Source organism: Panthera tigris, chromosome C1 (genome assembly GCF_018350195.1).
Source record: "Panthera tigris isolate Pti1 chromosome C1, P.tigris_Pti1_mat1.1, whole genome shotgun sequence".
Lineage (NCBI taxonomy): Eukaryota > Metazoa > Chordata > Mammalia > Carnivora > Felidae > Panthera > Panthera tigris.
Window position 1 is genome coordinate 48,509,908 of NC_056667.1, and position 21,385 is coordinate 48,531,292.

The 21,385-nt window shown below is 38.3% G+C and overlaps 1 protein-coding gene and 1 long non-coding RNA gene across 5 annotated transcripts in view; one reads left to right on the forward strand and one right to left on the reverse strand.

Moving 5' to 3' along the window:
- The window catches only part of CC1H1orf87 (chromosome C1 C1orf87 homolog), a 78,982-nt gene that overhangs the window by 15,273 nt on the left and 42,324 nt on the right, over positions 1–21,385 (reverse strand). For all 3 annotated transcript variants that reach the window (XM_007089871.2, XM_042997400.1, XM_042997399.1), the window contains 2 exons: positions 18,328–18,425; positions 5,742–5,806 (listed from right to left, as the gene is read on the reverse strand). In XM_007089871.2, the coding sequence (XP_007089933.1) occupies positions 5,742–5,806; positions 18,328–18,425 (163 nt within the window). The remainder of the gene's footprint in view (positions 1–5,741; positions 5,807–18,327; positions 18,426–21,385) is intronic.
- LOC122241404 overlaps positions 1–21,385 on the forward strand; it is a 132,891-nt gene that overhangs the window by 7,089 nt on the left and 104,417 nt on the right. For both annotated transcript variants that reach the window (XR_006221517.1, XR_006221518.1), the window contains exon 4: positions 4,600–4,730. This is a non-coding gene — a long non-coding RNA (uncharacterized LOC122241404). The remainder of the gene's footprint in view (positions 1–4,599; positions 4,731–21,385) is intronic.

Below are 21,385 nucleotides of genomic sequence, written 5' to 3' on the forward strand. Positions count from 1 at the left end.
TTTTCTTAATCTCAAGAATAACCCTGCAAGGTAGAAATTGTCTCCATCTTACCAAGGAGGAGACTGAGGCAACACGAGGTTCAGTTTCTTGCTTAAGACAATAGAAGTAGCATTAAGTCTAGGATTCTAATGCATTCACTCATTCAACAGCCATTGTTAAATGCTTACTGTGGTACAACAATGAACAGGACAGAATCTTCTCATGGAGTGCGCATTCCAGTGGTGAGGGCACGCAGATAGATATGTAAAATAATGTCAAGTAGTGATAAGTGCTAGAAACACAACTGCAGCCAATTATGGGGTTGGAAAGTCTTGGCAGTTTCTATTTTAGGGAGCAAATTCACCAAAGGCCTCTTGAAGGGACATTCAAATAGTCCTGAGAAACAAGGAACAAAGGTATGCAAATGTCTGCAGAAAGAGCATTTCAGGAGAAAGCTATGATAAAGACAAAAGGTCACAAAGGAGGGAGGAATATTTGGTGCATTCAGGCAATAGCTGAGAGGGGAGTCTTGTTGATGTGGGATGGAAAGGGAAGAGAAGCGGGTTAAGTATTAACAGAACTGAAGGGCCTCATGGGCCATACAGGTGACTGGAATTTGTTATTATTATTATTTTGGCTTCCATCATTCATCTCTTCTCTGGTGATTGTTCTCTTCATTATCCCTTTCTAGTGATAGCAACAATATTTTGGTTGGTGGGCACCACTCTTCCCCTATCCTGGTGCTGTGGTTTGGTAAGAATGACCCCCATTTCCAACTCCAAGCCTGGCCTCTGGTTAGTTGAAGACTATCATGGTTATCCTAATCACAGTCTTGATTCAAAGGTGGACAAAAAAATCTAACCTAAGTGTCTGAGGCTAGAGGAGACATCCACTACGGTTTCTCAGCTAGCAAAATTCCTCTGGGAAGGATGGGCCAAAAGAGAGTGCTGTGAACATGCGATGAGCATAGCTGTCATAGCTATTTTGTTACTGCAGAAGAAGTGCCTGGAGTAGTTGGGGCACCACCAGGTAGAGCCTAAAGATGATGCCAGCACCATGTACAGCAGAGCAGAGAGCCAGAAAGAAACCAAATCTTGGATTTTAACGTTTAAATGACTACATCCAACCATGCTTATAGTTCTTGTTGCTGCCAGACTTTTCATTTAGATAAACCAAACCTCTTTACTGTCTCAACAGAGTTGGCTTTTCTTAGAACTATAAATAGTTCTAAGTAGGAATTACTGCGGTTATTTTTTTCCATAATAAAAGGGAGGTTAAACTCTTAGTCATTTTTCTGTGTTATCTTGAGTGATAGGTCTTCAAGAGACGTTTGAGGGGATCAGTGAACCTCTGAGGCTACAGCCATTCCCTCCAATTCCCCCTCATTAGCAGCTTTGCTGTATCCCTGCTCTGTGCTTCCTGTTTTTTCTTCCTCATCCTCACTCACAGGCTCCATAGTGAAGAAATTCGGTTTGGGTATACTTCATTCTTGTGAAATACTATTTTAGACCTCATACCGTAGCATGTCTGGAGGGGTCTGAGCTCTTCTGTATTTGTCTTAATGGGAGTTCATAGCATTTCTTGGATCTGTGGCTTGAAGTTTGGAAATTTCTAAGTCATAATTGCTTCAAATATTGCTTCAGCTCTATTCTCTTCCTCCTATCTTTCTGTGACTTCATTACATATATACTGGATTTTTTGCTGCTTCCTGTATGTCTCACATACTTTTTTGTATGTTCTATCCTCATTTCTCCTTCATGCTTCAATATGGATATCTCCTACCAAACTATATTCCAGTTCACTAATCCTTTCTTCAGCTGTGCCCAACCTTGTGTTCAACTCATCTATTGAGTTTTTAAAATTTAGTTTTTATATTTTTTACTTCTAGATATTCCATATGATTCCTTTTATAGATTTATTTGCTAAAATTCTCCATCTTATCCATTTTTTATATATATTAATTACAGTTTTTTAAAAAATCCATTTCCTCTTTTGTATCATTCCTGATTATTTATAATTAAATCTGGACATTTTGTATGAATAATTCTAAAGATTTTATATGATTTTAACTTCTTCCAAGGTTTTTTTTCTCCTTTCTATACGATATTCAATTTGAATTCCAAATAATAGCTTTCAGAGAAATACTGTTCTGTCTTTTATCTAGTCTTTGGGTTGATCTTTCCAACAGGTTTGGTCTGCTGTAAACTAGTCCATTCTATATCTTAGCATAAGTCACAGATATTAAGTATTTATGTGATAATCATGTGTACATTAAAAAACAAGTTCATAGGATTCTTGTGGGTCCAAATGAGATAAAGTTTGTGATATAAGGCATATATATATACATGGATCATTTTAATAGGTTATTATAGAATCTTTGAATGAAAACAGGCCCCAGGAATGAGAAAATTCACAATTCTTCACACTCAAAATGAGTAGCTGCCTTTAGTTTCTTAAAAGGTACCTTCTTTCCTTTCATAACACTCACCTGTGGAACTAGAAAAATGGGAGATAAAATGCACCCCCCTTCCCTCCTCCCCCCCCACTGAGGGCCTAAGAGCACTTATCAGCATAGCTCTAGCAATACAGAATGGGAAGAGATCAAGGCATTAACTTTCTCAGTAAGCAACAGGCCATCACAACAACAATGCCACAATAGCATTGCCACAGTCCTGTCATTCTGCAGAATGCAACATTCCCTAAAAACTATTGTCAGACTCACACTTAGCCCTGTCAGAGCAGTAGGGCAGGTTTTTATCTCTTTCACATTTTCTGTTCTTTTTACAGATGAGAAAAATGGGTCCAAGATACGTAAAATAAGTTCCAATATAAGGTGGTTATTTAGTTGTAAAAGTGTGACTTCTACCCTTATTTTTATATGGTTTTCTATGCCATATGTTATGGGTTAAATTCTGTCCCCCCAAATTCTTATGTTGAAGTCCTAAACTCTTGTTCCTCAGAATGTGACTGTATTTGGAGACAGGCCATTTAAAGAGGTGATTTAGTTCAGTTGCAGGCCATTACAATGAGGATACCAATCTAACTGGTGTTCTTATAAGAACAAAAATTTGGGCACATACAGAGACACCAGGGATGTGCACACACAGAGAAAAGACCATGTGAGGATAGAGTGAGAAAGAGGCCACCTGCAAGCCAAAGAGAGAGGCCTCAAAACAACCAAGCTTGCTGACACTGACTTTGAAATTTTAGTCTCCAGAACTGTGAGAAAATAAATGTCTATTGTTTAAGCCACTGTAGCAAACTGATGCATCAAATGACCCAGCTTATATTAGAGAAAGAGAGAGTGTTCGGTTTAAATATTTGTTGTGGAGGGACGACTAGGTGGCTCAGTCAGTTAAGTGTCCTACTTTGGCTCAGGTCATGATCTCACGGTTCAGTTCGTGAGTTCAAGCCCTACATCGGGCTCTGTGCTGACAGCTCAGAGTCTGGAGCCTGCTTCAGATTATGTGTCTCTCTCTCTGTCCTTCCCTACTCGTACTCTGTCTGCCTCTCTGTCAAAAATAAACAAACATTAAAAAATGTAAATATTTGTTATCATTTTTTTAATTTTTTTTTAACGTTTATTTATTTTTGAGACAGAGACAGAGCATAAACGGGGGGGGGAGGTCAGAGAGAGGGAGACACAGAATCTGAAACAGGCTCCAGGCTCCGTGCTGTCAGCACAGAGCCCGACGCAGGGCTCGAACTCACAGACCGCAAGATCATGACCTGAGCCGAAGTTGGCCACTCAATCAACTGAGCCACCCAGGTGTCCCAATATTTGTTATCTTTTGATGTACTTGTTATGTCTTTTCAACAAAAGTGAATTCTCTGAGGTTATAGGCTTCACCATGAAAAATGAACCCTGACCTGAGATCACTCTGTTGTCTTCTAGTATATCCCTTTTGTCTCTTTTCTATAATGGTGGGCTGGGGATCTACACATTTCCCAGATTCCCTGGCCCACTGGCTTTAGGCTGAATTCCAGCAATGGTAGACGTTTGGAGGGAGATTGGAATGTGAGAGGAGTAGAAGTACTAACTTCCTGTTTTTGGAGTCAGTATCTGTCCAGCATCAGGGGAGAGCTATTGCTAGCATGCTTTTCACCATTCTCAGCACTAATCATCTATGGAAACTCAAAATTCAGATTAACAGCTACAGCACATCCCATTCAGTGGGCCCAGTATTGACCACATGGTGCTCTGTCAAAAATCCAAGCACCAGCCTCATTTGTGAAGGACTGAGATTCAAACTATGTGGCGTTCCAAGAACGAGCTGTGTGGCACCTCCTTCAGAGTTCTTTCTCTAGCTGCTTGGCATATTCTCGGAGATCCTAGAATCAGCTAGGTAGGAATACTAGCCAAGATCCTGCTATTAGTACCCTTTGTCTGTGTTCCTTTAGCCCTAAGGATGATAGCTGCTTCCTACAGTTACTAATACCTGGGTTACCTCCACTGTCATGTTTTGAATTGTGTCTCCTAACACAGCTACCACTGGTGCCCATTAATGTTGTCTTATTTGGAAACGAAGTCTTTTTTATGTAATCAAGTTCAGATGATGTTGTTCTGGATTAGGGAGAGCCCTAAATCCAACTAACAGTGATGTCTTTATATGAAACAGGAGAGGGGGACACAGATACAGAGACGTTAAAGAGACGGAGAGGGAAGAAGGCCAGGTGAAGACAGAGGCAGAGAGTGGAATTAAGCAACCATAAACCAAGGAATACTTGGAGCTACCAGAAGCAGGAAGAGGTAAGGAAGGACTCTTTTCTAGAGCTTTTAGCATGGCCCTACTTGGTTTCAGACTTGTAGTCTTCAGAACTGTGAGAGAATAGATTTCCGTTATTGTAAGCAACCCAGTTTACGGCACCGTGTTGCGGAAATAATTACACACACCATTCTCTTTTTGCTCTTTGAATCTCCTAATGCTTGTGCAGCCAATCCCCCAATCCCTTCAAGCTTTTGGTACCTTGTATTTTGATCCAAAAGGTAATTAGTAAATGGTTGATGGATGTAGTAAATAGAGAAATCGCAACAGCAGATTAATATCAATGCATATTTTTTCACCTGTCATATTTAAAACTTGCTAATTGCTAAATATTTTGCCCAAATTCATCTTTATAATTTCACTTAATAATATGTCTTGGAAATCTTCCTGTATTTAGGCCAGCCATGTTATTTTACAGCTGTGTAGTTTTATCAATTGCATCGACTGTAATTTAATTAAATTGTCCCTGAAAGGATTTTTCATTGTTTTCCATTCTTATTTTTTATTAAAAAAATGTTTTTTTGTGTTTCCATTTTTAGAAGCATTTACCAAAAAATATTGCAATAGGCTTTATTTTATTTTATTTTATTTTATTTTATTTTATTTTATTTATTTTTTTGTGAGATGCAGGTAGGGTAAGTACCTAGCTGAAGGATTCCTAGACCTGAGGGGTTGTGCCCTTAGGAATTCTAATAAATAATGTCAACTTGTATAAGTGTGCCTTATCCATCTTAAAGGGCTATCACTAGAGAATGTTTCATGATATAACAAAACCTGAAGGACTATGCATTTTATGGCCCAACTGGCCTACAAGAATAGCCAGTGAGGCAATTCTGACTCTTGCCTTTTCTTCACTGGTGAGCCACTTACTTTTCTGGGAGCAGTGAGATGGAAGCCAACAAGCAAACCACCGCAGCAAAGCTGGACAGTCAAGAGTAGCTCTGGGAAATGAGGGGGGGTGGGTGTCTCTCAAGGAACAAAGTAACCCAACTCACCTGTAGGCAAATCATGTGGCAAATCGGAGGAAGCTTTACTCAACAGTTCAACAAAATTCTGCCATCTGTGCAGGAAAAAAAAAGCACATAGTATTGGTGGTCAATGCAGAAGCTCTGAAAGAAATGTGCAATAAATGTCAAAGTTTATGTTGATAGTGATATTGAGGGAGCCTTTTGATACCTGTATCGTTCATGGTGTAATTCAGGACACAGAAACTACTTCAGGTGTCTCTACTAGAAAGGGCTTTCATATGGGAAAATGGGTGCTTACAAAATTATCGCAGGCTCAGTAGAGTGGAGGTTGGCATCTACTGTTCTGCTCAGGATCAGGCTTTAGCAGATATAGTCCTGAGGAAATTCTGACTGATGTCTCAGTTGCCCGTGACTGTGAGGTTGGTGACTAGGCAGTACAAGGTCCATTTTGGCTGCTGGAAAAACTGATGCCTGCCAGGGTCTGGCATGGCTACTACTGCAGGAAAATAAATATTTAAAATGTCCCTCCCCGCCCCTTCTGCCTTTCAAATCTCATGCGGTTGCATCTCACAGATGGAACTTAAATCAATTCCAGAAGGTTGGTGTCAAATATTCTTTTGTAGCCTTCCCAGGAGTGGGAAGTATTACAATACAGGAAAAAAAACATAGGAGGGGTTAGAAGTGGGTGCTGAGTGCAAATAGACAACATTTAGTGAAATCCCCAAGCAGAAACTGCATTAAGCAATATACGTGCATGTGACCGAGAGTCATTTAAGGCTGGTAAGTACTTTGGAACACGTTGGTAGTGAAAGTCACATGTATTTGCTTGCCTAACACCTACCCTCCATTTGTATACAAATATATTCTTCTCTGGGGTGAGGGACTATAATCAATGTCCCATACCCTACCCTAGCCAATGTTGTGACTCACCTTGTCTAATTAATCTCTATTTATTTATCACTTTCTCCATTCATCCCTCCCTACCTTCCTCTCTCCCATTCTCTGTCTCTGTATCTCTCATTAATTTTTCGTTCTGGGCGCGCCGGGGTGGCTCAGTTGGTTAAGTGTCTGACTCTTGATTTTGGCTTGGGTCATGATCTCATGGTTGTGAGATCGAGCCCCACATCGTGCTTTGTGCTGGGCATGGAGCCTGCTTAAGATTTTCTCTCTTCTTTTCCCTTTGCCCCTGCTCATTATCTCTCTCCTTCCCTCCCTCCCTCTCTCTCTCTCTCTCAAAAAAATTGGGATTCTGGTTTTTTTCCAAACTTTTATTTTCCCCCAGATTTTGCATAACACCATATCCTTTCAAAATATTTCTTTTTGCTTATGTTAGCAAAAGGCAGTTTCTGTTGCTAGCAACCAAACTGTACCTGGTAAGAATTTTTATCTCCTCCTTGTCCATCAGTCAAGCAAATATAAAGAATAAGTTGTGAGATACAGAAGCCCTGGATTTTCTAGAAGTGGTCTAATGTCACGTGACAATAAGATAAAAAAATGATTCATTAGACATGCAACTGGTCTGTTTTGCTTATACCTCATAAAACTTTCCCTATACACGACATCACAAATCAGAAAAGGTCTATGGTTGGTATAGAAAGTAAGGCTTCTAGACCTTCCTGTCACTTTGGGCACAAGAATAGATAAGGCATAGGTATGCAGCACCACAAACCAGATAAGGTGATGACTTTATCAACTACTGAGGTGCTCTGCAGGGAAAAGACAGCTGGAGAAGCAGCACTCTCGAGAAATATCTATAATCATGCAAAGATCTGATCTTAGCACAGATCTGAAGGTGAACTACAATAAAAGAAATTCCTGTCTTCTATGCCTGTTGCAATTCTCTCCTCTTAGGAGGGCCAGGCTTCTGCCTACTGTATCTTCTGACCCTTTGAAAAACAGCCACAACAATACAACAACAGGATGCTAGTTCCGTTGATGTTTCCTCATTGTACATTTCTTCTTCAGAGCTGTTAGAAGCTATCAAATATGAGATAAGGCATTTGGATCAAATGGCACCAGAAACTCTCCTGCCCCTTCTTGAATGGTGCTGAGAGGAAGAGGAGGAGACTGCGAGAAAATTTTGTCAGCATTGAAACTGGACACTGCCTGATTTAAGTGGTGTATAGGATTTATGTGACCAATGAAAACTTTAAGTTCCTTCTAATAAAATATTTTCTTTCTTCCATAGTCTTTACATTACCCTGGAACCTTCAAAGAGCCATTGACAATTTGAATGTGAGAATGGGTTCCAGTTACCATTGTAGGTACTATAATTCTGATCATAGAGGCAAGTGCCAAACTCCCAATGCAGAGTCAGAGAGGTCAGGACTGGACAACAAGGTGTGTGAGCCCATTTCTAGATTCAGGCAGATCTGAGTTCAACTTGTAACTTCCACTGCAGTTACTAAGTCCAAATGGCTTTTAGTAAGCATTCTGAGTACTTTATGTGCATTTTCGCCTTTAATTTAGACAACTGTCCTATGAAACGTGTAAGTGAAATGCCCAAGGACATACTGATCAGTGAGGTAGCTAGAATTTAAACTCAGGCTCTTTGACTCCAAATCCTGCACCCTTAACCATTGTGCTATATGGCCTCACACGTGAATGTAATATAATTTGGTTTCAGTTATGTTTTTTTTCTCCTTTGGAATCCCATGAACACGGCTCCAGTGTCTTCTGATATTTATTATTGCCGAAGTTTAAGGTCAGTCTGATTTGGGTTCATTTAAAATTAATTTTTTCCTTTATTTGCTTTGGTTTAGTTTTATTTTGTTTTTGGCCTGCATCCTTAAATAATATTCTTTGTCTCTGGAAACACAAAACTTTTGTCAGGATAGACATGGATACATTTTTTTCCCCTTAATTTAGCTTAGTCATACTGAATCCTTTCAATCTGTATACAGAGCGTTTTTTTCTTTTTTCCCCATCTCTGTAAAGTTTCTTCAGCTGTGGCTTTTGTTGTTAGTTCTTGTTCAGTTTTTCTAGTTTCTTCTTCCACGATGCCAAGTCCTCTTAGGTTCAATTTCTATTCTTATTCGTCTATGTCTGCTCTCCTCCCTCATTTTCTTCTGTTTTTCTTTTCTAGATTTTGTGAAAACCTCTCAAGTTTGACATTATGTATTAGATTTTCTCTGCTGTTAATTTTCCTTTTTATTGATTCTTTTTTTTATATAAATAATATTTTATTGGAACACAGCCACAGCCATTTGTCATGTGTTGTTTGTGGCTGCCTTCAGGCTATAGTGACCTAGCAGAGTAGCAGAAATAGACTGTAGACCCACAAAGCCTAAATCATTTGCTACCTGGCCCTTTATAGAGAAAGTTTGCTTACTTAAAAATATAATACAAATATCCTAATATCATCAAATATCCAGCAATATTCAGATTTCCTTGATTATCTCCTATTTTTTATTGAGATATAATTGATATGTAACGTTATATTAGTTTCAGGTGTATAACATAATGATTCAATATATGTATATAGAGAGAAATGATCACAATTAATCTAGTTAATGTATATCAACACACATAGTTACAATCTTGATTACTTCTTTTGTTAATGTTTGTTTATTTTTGAGAGAGAGTGAGAGACAGAGACAGAGTGCAAGCAGGGGAGGGGCAGAGAGAGAGAGAGAGGGTAGAAACAGAATCCAAAATAGCTCCAGGCTCTGAGCGGTCACAACAGAGCCTGAAATGGGGCTCAAACTCACAGGATGTGAGATCATGACCTGAACTGAAGTCAGATGCTCAACCTACTGAGCCACCCAGGCGCTCCAATCCTGATTACCTCTTAATACGGCTGTTGAAGCTTCAGTTTCCTTGAAACTATACATATTTTACCAAGTTCTTTCTAATTTCTTCTGTTCACTTTAGGACTTTTCTAAATTTTGTTTTAATAGCCTTTTAATCTCATTATGCTTATTACTTTCCAATTGGTTTCATTAGAGGACATGGCTCCATACAGCCTACAGAGAACACCAATGGTTCTCTAAATGTTTTCCGGTTTTTAGAATAAGTCACATCCAAAGTTCGCTGCTATTTGGAGCCGATCAGATTGCCATGACCTACCTGTCCATGGTCTGCAGGATTTTTAAAAATTAGGCCTGATAGTGGGGTTTTCTCTTTATTCACTGTCAAGTGAGGAGCTGTTCACATTCTGCACAACCCAGCAGATGAACTGAATAGTTTTCCCTTGGCCCTATTCACTGCTCATTTAGCCCTGCAGTCAAGGAGTGAGTGACAACCCTCACCGATGCCTGGTAGCCCTCTGTTGGGACCCAGGGTATGTATGTCATAATGGATACACTCAGCATATACAACTACCACGGATCCCTCTCTCTGCTCCAACCCACATGACTTTAATGTCAGGAATGATGCCTCACCAAATGCAGACATCATAGCCATGTTTACCCCTGCCCTCCTTCCTCACCCCAACTTTCTGCTCTGTCATTCCTGGGAGTTGTGCCTTCTGCATAGGTACAGGAAAGCAGACTGTGAGGAAGTGTGCATGTGTGTATCCTTGGGTGGGGAAAAAAGGGCAGTAGTACTCTAGCAGCTACAGAAAGCAGTGCCTGTGTCATTTTGTAGTTGGTGAAGACTTGGGGCCTCCAAATCAAGGGGAAGTCTGGTGAAGGGACAAGGGATCTTCTGTCTGTTGTACTTCTCACAAGTAGACAAGGCAAAGCATGGGCGCCAACTCGCTGATTTTCCCAGATTCCATATACTTATAGTAGGTGAGATTACTTCTAGATTTTGACACTAGAGTGCTTATTAGTGTGTGTGTGTGTGTGTGTGTGTGCGTGTGTGTGTGTGTGTGTGTGTGTGTTTGGCTCTTTTTTTTATTCAGTTGGAATTTTAATCATGGATTGTTAAGTGGATGACATTTTATATAATAAGTATTATATATCAAAAAAATGTAAACAAAACCCTAAACACACCAAACATGCAAAATGTGGGCTATTTCATAGGAATACCCTTGTAATCTTCATGAACTTAACTACAGGTGACATGTTTCTTTGTGAGCTCCATACAGGCTTAAACCAAAAGTGTGCTGGTGCTGACTTCCCAAACCCATTAACTTTCTCCACCTTGCGAAGTGTATGCTCCAGCAAAAAACCGAGTTCTCCAGACTTGCTATGCTTTTGCTTGCTTCGTTGTCTTGGCACGTTCTGCTTTTCCCTCTGAGACACTCCCCTCCTTCTTTTTTCTTGTTAGTTACTACACGTCCCCCACCAGGCTCAGCTGAGATGTAGTATAGAATAGTGCTGAAGGGCCAGCTCTGCTCAGACTGCTAGAATCACAGGTTAAGTCCCATGATCTGAAGCATTTGATCATTAGAGCCATGCCCTGAGGGATCCTGTACTCTTCTCCTCCAGCTGAAAGGGTACAATATATGCTAGAAGGGGGAGGTAGGTAGGCTGTCATAACAAAATACTGTAGACTAGGGAAATTAAGCCACAGAAATTTATTTTCTACAGTTTGGGAGGCAAGACGTCCAAGATCAAGGTGTCAGCAGGTTTGACTTCTGCTGAGATTCCTGTCATTAGCTTGGAGGTGGCTGCTTTCTCTCTGTGTCCTCACATGGTCTTTTCTCTGTGTTAGCCCATCCTCGGTGTCTCTGTTTCCAAATTTCCTCTTCTTGTAAGGATACCAGTCAGATCAGATTAGGGCCCACCCTAATGGCCTCATTTTATTTAACACAATTGCCTCTTTAAAGGCTTTGTCTCCAAACACAGTCATAGTATAAGGTACTGGAGGTTAGGACTTCAACATATGAATTTGGGGAGATGCAATTCAGCCTATAATAGAAACAAAGATTCAAAGAAGCCCAACTTTTGGGACAATTTACTTAAGGTCTCTGAATCTCAGTTTACTCATCTGTGAAGTGCATATAAAAACATAACTCATGGGGCTTTTGGGAGTATGAAATGAGATAAGCCATGTAAAGCATCTGGCCCAAAGCTTGTGTCACATGAAGTGCCACATGCATTGATCCCTTACACTCTCAAGTCAGGAGGTTATTTTGGTTATGTTGTTTAAAAACCCAGTGACCGGGATGCTCATTCTACTCCCACCATCTTCCTTTGTTGTCACCTTCTTGATGATAGAAGCTATGTTGTATTCTTCTTGCCTTCCAGTTAACTGTGAGAAGCACAGCCCTTCTCTGATCCATAGGCAATAAATTCTTGAATCCATACAAAAGGATTCTTTTTACATTTGACAGATGAGGAAATTAAGGTGAAGAGAAATTAGTGATTTGCCCAAGTGCATTTCTGAGCAAGAATTTCTATCTAGGCAGTCCATGTGATTCCAGAGCTCATGCTGCCTTTCCCCAAGGACAGGGACTGAGAGGTAGAGGAGGTGCCACACCAGGGAGGAGAAGTTACCTCCAAGCCCTGGGCTCTTTTGGATCATGCCTTCCTCTGGAACTTAAGAGCTTTTGAATCTGTATCTCACACCTCTCCTGGGTCTTAGGAGGGAGGACAGGATGGAGCTCCTCAAATCCAGTCTATGCTCAGCACCAAGCCCAAGGGTGGACCTAGCCATGGAACTCAACCAGTTTTTGTAAATCCCCTGTGCTTTGCCACTATCCTATAAGCTTCTGAGTTTCCTAGACCTGTCAGCATAGTGTATTAAGAGTGAAGGCTCTGAAGCTAGAGAGCCTGCTTTTGACTCAGCCTCAGTGATGAATTCATTTACCAGTAACCTGTTGGTTTTAGCCTCTCTTTACCTTAGTTTCTTCTTTTGAAAAATAATAGTACCTACCTCATGGAGCATTCACAAGGATGAAAAGAGTTAATATTTGTAAAGCGCTTAGAACATTGCCTGGAATATAGTAAGCTGTATATAAATGTTGGCTCATAATAATAATAATAATAATAATAATAGGAAATATATTATTGAAAGTAATAATATAATAATAATTATTAATATAATTAATAATAATTATTATTTTCACCCCATATGGATACGGACTTCTGCAAGAGAAGACTGGAATTAATGAACTCTTAAAAGACATGTCTGGTTTCCAAGATCCAGCCATTGGGCAGACCCATAAAATGTCTCTAATTGTTCACTGTCTACCAATTTTTCAATTCCCATTTACAAGTAATTGCTGAATCAAACACCTCATGTTTGCTTTATCTCCTAAAATCCTCTGGTCATCCCTGGGATTATCAAACCAGTCCTTTTCCACCTAATTGCACTCTTCATAATGGGCCAGATGTGGACGAGAAGTCCTACTCGTGGCTGTGTCAATTGCGGCTTCCAGAGCAGCTACATTATTTATCCCCTCCCCCAAGACAATTTGGCTTGTGTGCCTGTGTTTTAAACTGGGTTTGAAGCATTTAATTTTGCCATACAATTTTCGGGTATTAGTTTGCCTCCTGTTCTCTCTCTGCCCTCCTTAATTACCATTTATTGCAAAGTCACACAGAAACATTAAATGCTAATTCTGACTTATGTGTTCCTGGCCAAGAACAAGGATAATAATTTCCATCCAACACAACCTGAACTCATTTTATGTAAGGGTGATTCAGAGTAGAGATTTGAAATCGTAATCAAGTCTTTCTCAAAATCGCCTTACCCTAGCAGACATTCACTAATGTCTCTGCTAATTGGTAGGCAAATGGCAAAAAACAAAATCTCAGTGTTAAAAAAAAAAAACGCAAAAAACAACAACTTTGTAACATCGTTGGTGAAATTGCTCCTCTCATCAGCTCTTGCAACGTGACAGTTTAAGAAGGGAACACAACTCATTTTATTTGGTTAGATGGGGCTAATCCCACATCACCATAATCCCTCCTGATGTTTTATTGATTCTAAAGGACATTTAATCAGGAAGCAGCTCAGCACTAGAATCCTGCTAATTAGCAAGCAGCCACATTCCAAATGGGTTCCCAATTGAACAGCAGATTAATGGACAATATGTACTAAAATAATGATTCGTGCATTCAGCTCTTAAAATGTGTGTCTAAATTGCATCTTTAATCTCTTAAGGATATAGGTTTGCATACAAAGCCCTTAACGGAATGGATTTAATTCAACAGAAGAAGCTTTAGCCAATGACTGTTTAAGGATGAAACAGGTTTATCACTTATAAATGCAATTCTTCACTGGTTCTCATGGTTTGATGTCCTTGAACATTCAAAGGTCAAAGGTGAATAAAGAAACTGGTGCGCTTCTCTGATATGCATATAAGCATGGGAAATTGAGAATATTGATATATAGCCTAACCTCATTTGCTTCCCATTCACTCTTACTCTCATATCTCTGTTTCCTGTAATCTTTGTTCTGGACCCCATGTTTTAATCAGGTACACTATGTACCAGGTATAATGTGAGCTCTGATACTTGCATTTTCTCCATTTATACTGATGCCTTTTTAGGACTCCCAATTTTAGCTTATTGGTTTTCTATTCGGCTCTTAGCCCACTTTAATGCTTTTGCTGCTTAACCGCCTCCGCGCCCCCCCCCCCCCACCCCAGCCCCTTACTCAACTACCACCAAGATTTTACAGAAGGGAAACTCCCATGTTCAAAGCTGGTCTAGTGGAAATTCATTGGCTAGGCTCAACCTCCTCCCATCATTTATTTATCAATTGATGTTCCCATTAACCTTTACACTTCTATGTTTCTCTGTATTGCTCTTATCATCATGTGATGTATCACACATTCCAGCGTACTTATTGTTTCTCTTCCCCGTTAGAATATAAGCTTCAGGGCACCTGGGTGGCTCAGTCAGTTAAGCATCTGACTCTTGATCTTGGCTCAGGTCATGAGCTCATGTTTGTGAGTTTGAGCCCAGTGTGGGGCTCTGTGCTGGCAGGGTGGAGTCTGCTTGGGATTCTCTCTCTCCCTCCCTCTTTCTCTGTCCCTCCCCACTCACATCCTCCCCACCACCTGACTCTCTCTCAATAAAAAAAAAAGAATATAAGCTTCAAGAGTGGGGAGACTGTTTAATTCATGTCTATATTCCCAATGATTAGAGTAGTGCTTGGTAAACAGTAGGAACTCTATAAATGTTTGTTAAATAAATGAATAAATAAAGTAATAAAATATTTACTGTGTGCTTTCCATGTGCCAAGTACTGGCCTACAAGATGTTGGGAATATAATGTGAGGGAAACAGTCATGTTTCTTGCCAGCATGGAGATTACGACCTAGACACTGAAGTAACAAATCATATAAATAAATACATAATTATAAATAATGATAAGTTTTAGGAAAAATAATAGCTGAGTGCTAAGAGAAAGTATAGCACAAGGAACCTGGTTTTGATGGTGTGGTTAGGAATGGCCTTCTTCAATTTGACCATGAGAGGGACTTAGTCACAATTTGTGTATCTGCATGCATTCCTGAGACTATTTTGAGATTCCATCCCTTCCTTAATTCAGTTCAATTTCATAATGCTTCTTGAATTCTAATATATGCCAGGCAGCACTCTAAACACTTAGCATACATCAATGGGTAAAAACAAAGATTCTGCCTGCCCCCTGGAACTAGAGCTTATAGTCTATCAGAGATCGACTGGTAACAACAATAAACATCATACATCAGCAAATCACCAAATACATTAGAAGTTGATAAGTGTGGAGAAGAAAGCAGAAGGAAAGCAGGTTAAGAGGAAGAGGAGTGAGAGACCACAACTTTAACGAGGGTGGTTAGTGTAGGCCTCACAGACAAGGTGGCATCTGAGCAAAAAAATAAAGGTGAAAGGTTTATCATGGAGATATCTGAGAAAGAACATTTTAAGTAGAGGATACAGTCAGAGGATAGTTGCTGAGGTGGATGGGTGCATGGTGTGTGTGAGAAAAAGAGCACAGTGTAACTGGAACAGAATGAGCAAAGGAAGTTGTAGATGGAATCAGAGAAGCAATGGGGGAGCAGATCATGTAGAACCCTTTATAAGGACTTTGATGTTTTTTTCTTTTTCTTTCCTCCGAGTGAAATAAGATTCTCTTGCAGTTTCATGAGCAGAGCAATGATATAAATTATGTTAGGTTTTAATAGATCACTGTAGCTGTTGTACTGAGGATAAACTAGGGAGAAGGGAGACGCCTCGTTCAGTTAGGAGGCTATTATAGTAATCCAGGAGAAAGATAATAGTAACTTGAACGAAGTGTAGTTAAGTAACAATAGAGGTGGTGAGAAGTAACCAGATTCTGGGCATATTCTGAACATAGAGTTGATTTACTAGTTAATTTTTGATGTATTCAACATAAAATGTGAGAAAAAGAGAACACTTAAAAATTACAGGTATGTCGGCTTCATTTTAATTCAGTTCAAAATATGTTCTAATTTCCCTTTTCCCTCTTACCATAGATTTTTTACAAGTGTGTTAGTTTCATAATGTTTGGAGATTTCCAGGATTTTTGTGTGTTTGCTTTTAATTTCCAATTTAATTCTATTATGGTCAGAGAACATATTTTATATGATTTCATCATTTTAAACTTACTGACATTTGTTTTGTGGCTCAGAATATGGTTTGTTTTTTAAATATTTCATGTATGCTTAAAAAGAATGTTTTTTTCTGTTGGTGTTATGTAACTGCTACTTATATCAAGTTATTTGATAATTTAGTCCAAATTTTTAATATTGTTACTGATTTTCTATCTGCTTGTTCTGTCAATTACTGACAGAGAGGTGTTATATTCTCCAATGGTAGTTGTGAATTTGTTTATTTCTCCTTTAGTTTTATTTTTTTGTTTCATGTAACTTAAAACTATATTATTAAGGACATGAACATTTAGGTTCATTATGTCCTCTTAATTAATTGACTTTTTGGCATCCCTTGCTTTGGAATGCACTTTGTCTTACATTAATATAACTGATCCAGCTTTCATTTCATTAGAGTTAGCATGGTATATCATTTCCATCCTTTTACTTTTGGTATGTCTTATATGTTTATATTTTAAATGGGCTCCTTGTAGACATCATTTAGTTGAGTCTTGCTTTTTTAATGGAGTCTGAAAATCACCTTTTAATTGGTGTGTTTGGATTATTAACACTTAACGTAATTATTAATATGGTTGGGTTTAAATCTAACATCTCAATATTTATTTTCCATTTATATTATTTGTTTCTTGTTTCCCTTTCATCTTTTTTGTCTTTTTTATTATTTAAATGTTCTTATGTTTCATTTTATTTTTTTAATTAGCGTTTTAACTCATTACATTCTTCTTTCAAACAAAATTATACTACTTAGTTTGTAGTATAAGAACCTAATCAAGAACATTCTCATTTCCTCCTCCCAGATTTGTATGCTATTGTCAAATGTTGCACTTATATTATGAATCCCATGCTGCAGTGTTCTTATTTTGCTTTAAACAATAAATTATCTTTTAAAGAGTTTTTTAATAAAAAATGTATTGTTTTTCATACACACATTTACTATTTCCAGTGCTTTTAATATTTTTGTGTAGATCCAAAATGATAATTTTCCTTCTGCCTGAGGACTTCTTTTAATATTTGTACTACTGCTCTGATGGTTATGAATCCTGGCATCTCCATCTTATCTTTGTTTTATAGTCTATTTTGTCTGATGTGATTACAGTGACCCCAGCTTTCTTTGGTTCCCATTTGCTTGGAATGTCTTTTCCATTGCTTCACTTTCAGTCTGTATATTGTCTTTATATCTGAATTGAGTCTCTTACAGGAAATATATAGATATGTCTTGTTTCTTTTTTATCTATTCAGTTACTCTGTATCTTCTGATTCAAGAATTTATTCCATTTACATTTAAAGTAATTATGGATAGGTATGTACTTATTGACATTTTGTTCATTGCCTTCTGGTTATTTTGTAGTTCCTCTGTTCCTTTCTTTTTCTCTTGTTCTTTTCATTTGTGGTTTAATGACTTTCTTTAATGATATACTTAGATTCTTTTCTCATTGTCTTTTGTGTATCTACTATAGGTTTTGCTTTGTGGCTACCATGAAGTTTACATATAACAACTTATATTGATAACAGTTTATTTTAAACTGACTGGTGGAAATATGAACTATTCCCAACCTTTGTGCAAGATCTAAAAATTTTTGTGTCTTTCTTTTGTCCCCACCCTCCCCCCCATCTGGCTTTGGGTAGTTTCCTCAAATGGATATATTAGCCAGTACTCACATGAAGACTCAAGAGCAACTCTTTAGAAAGAGAAATGTTCAGATCTCTCTTCTCCACTACTCTGTACTGTGCTTTCTAACCTTCTTGGCCTTCTTGAACTCCAAACTCCATCTCTTTAACTAAAGAAGAATCTGGGCTCTGGATTTCCTCTTCTTGTTCAGTACTTAACTTACCTTATTTATTTTCCTTTCTTCAGGAATTGCTATTCTGTGCTGGCTGGTGTCAAATGTCTGAAAACTATGGTTTCATAGATTCTGTCCTGTTTTTAGTTGTTTAAGGTGGAATGGTAAATCTTTTCTTGATGGTCTATGATGGTTGGAACTTGAAGTTTCCTGCTTTGTGTCTCTATGACCAAGAAGACTCTGTCCTTAATATAAGTAAACATTCCTTAACTATCTATAAGTGATGAAATTGATAGCTTCACACAAAAAACTTCTAAAGACAGATTTCAGTATTTAGTATCCTAATAAAGGACTACATGAATAAGAAATCAACTTACTTTATTTCACCATGATAACCCAAATTCTGGTGGCTTCGCAATGTTTCCAGGAAACTCAAAGTCAGATACAATCCATGTTTTCCGCATATAGCCCTGACCTGCAGAATAAGAAAGAATTTGGAGTTTTGTTATAATGAAATTAAGATTTGAATTTCCTTCCCATAATTAGAACCCATATGATTTTGACAAAGAACTAGTACCCAGGAGTGAATTATCTCATCAGGATATCACTCACGACAATAATATCCCACTGAATGAGCACTGGGTGATATTTGGAATTGTTCAATCACTGTATTGTTCACCTGGGACTAATAGAACACTCTATGTTAAATATACTGGACTAAATTTTTAAAAATTAAAATAAAAAAATAGCAAATTTGTATTTGGTTGGTGCCGAGGTATTGCTCATTATTCAGAAGCCATTGGACTTTGAAATGTTGGTCTTAAATTTTTGTCAGCAATGGAATTGGTGGTTAAGGCCTAGAATTTATATACAATTATTATATAGGTAAATTGCAAAAAAAAATTTGTGTATCTCCTTTGATTTATAAAACAAGCTTGAGGTATTAGCATGGTCAATATTGCTATCTGCATTTAATATATGACAAAACCAAGACTTAGACTAAGTCACTTCCTTGATGTTACACAGTTAATAAATGATGGAACTTAATCTAGAAACCAGATGCCAAATACATTCCTGTTGGATGATTGAATAAGGTGTCAGTGCTGTTTCCCAAGTACTTAATATTTTCTTAATTTAGCTGACAAATCAGTTCAGTTCTCAGGTTGGTGGGTGGATGACACTGAGATTCAAACATGTCAGACTTTTAGGGGTATGATAACATGTGTTGTGTGTTTATCTTGCTGTTTAAACATGGACTTTGGAATGAAACAGGACTCATTTTGGACACCAACTCTGCTTTCTGTGATCTGTGTGACCTTTCTGTGCCCAATGTTTCATCTACTAAGTAAGACTAGTATTTTCTACTTCCTAGACTTCTGTGAGGTTTACATGAGAAAATAAGCAATTAGAATAGTGTCTGGCTTCAAGTTAGGCATTTGATTAATATTTGTTTAAATGAAGAGAAGGAGGAAGGGAGGAGAGACAATGAGGAGAAGGAAGGGAGGGGAGAGAGAGAAAGGAGAGGACAGAGGATAGAGGGATTAGAGGAGAGGAGAGAAGGGAGAGAGAGAACAAGGAGAAAGAGGGGAAGGAGGGAAAGAAGGAAGGGAGGGAGGAAGGAAAGGACAAAGAAAAAGAGATGTCTAATTTAGTGTTTGGATTAAATAGTAGCTACTATTACTACTTTGAGAGGAAGTTCAATATAGTGACTGTATTAAGCATGTTTTTTATCTTGAGTGATTGTGTTTCTCCCCCCCAGCTAGCCAATTCCTAGATTTAGTAAAGGACTGGCTTGAAAGTATGCTTTTCTTTCAAATGCAAACCAACCTCTTTCCTGGGGCTCTCACACTTGGGCTGCTATGCCCTTATCACCCCCAGGGCCAAGTACTAGGTGACAGCCCCTGAGTCCCTGAGCTCACCGAAATAAATCCAACTAGCTAATCCTAAACCTGCTTACCCTGCCTTGCCCCTTCCACAATGAGGGCTCTTGACCACATTTTCCCCTTATCCCCTCTGCTTCCTGACCAACCCTGCTGCTTCTGGTGTGGCCTGTGGGAATGTGCCATGCTCCCTCCCCTTGGAAACTGTGAGTAACAAACTATCTCTTCAGTGGCAGTCATCTCCTGATCTGTTGGTCAGACCATAGCTGAATAATAATAAAACCTGGATTTTAAAATAGTGACAAAAAAACTAATCTTGGTTTGTCTTTATGGAAGGAAATAGCAACAAATCTAAGTTTAAAACTTGTACATGTTACTTACTAGGTATAGAGGAGTAATGTCAAGGATGTTTCAAGGAGGGAAAAAAGATCAATTTGAAACATAGAAACAACTTAGTAAGAGTTTATAAGAAGAATAAGGGGTCAGGAAAAATTCCAGGCAGAAGAAAAACATGTGTAATTAATGGATGAGAAAGAGTATGGTGCTTTTTAGAAACGGCATGTATTTTGACATTACCCACCTACTATAGTTTTATACCCTTTTCTAGACTGGGCAGTAATTATTTGTTCCCTAGAACTTTATTACAAAACCTTGGCTTACTGAGGGCTGTGGTTGTGTTTCATTCATATTTCGATCACCATTGTCTAGCACCATAATGAAAAATAAAGTATTAATAATTTTGAACAGATGAATACATAGACGAACAAGGAAGCGAATGAATGAGATGAAGACAGAAAAAAGTAGAGTGTGTATGGGCAGAGATTGGCAAAAGTAACTTTAGAGAGGTAGAAATTAGTGACATTATGCCATTTTAGTCCGTAAATAAGAATGGAATTATCCTCATGATTACAGCATATTGATGTATTTTTAAACATCAGAGGTTATTCTAAAAACAGTTGATTTACTTCTGGCAACATTGAGTTTTGCCCTAGGCTAAAATGAACAGCAGATTAGAAATAGTACATCAGGGTTCCTAGAAGCAGATTGATTGATAGCTGCTAAGAACTGACAGTTATAAAGGAGCAAATAAATAAATAAATAAATAACAACAACAAAAAAACCAACATCTAGCAGAAAATCCTGCCAACCTAGTGTTACTCAGGATTATTACTAAAATTCTTTAAAGCATGAATATATATAATGATGACCCTTATTCAATAAGAAAGGATTTCATTATGTGTAGTTTCTTCTGTTTAGTAAGGAAATGTTTTTTAATCAAATGTAAATAAAATGTCTACATTATTTAGAAAATTCCACGTGAAATAAATATTTATTTCCCCAAAATGCTCCTTGAAAGAGTGGCACACAGATGCTCTCTCAACTTCCTCTCTTCCCACTTATGGCTCCATTCGCATTTTACCCCATCACTGTACTTAAACTGTATTTGCTAAGTCACTGGTAGTTTCCATGGTTTGAAATTGTGTGAGTACTTTTCAGTCCTAATTACAGATGGTATCTTCATAGCATGAAACATGGCTGATCATGCCATTCTTCT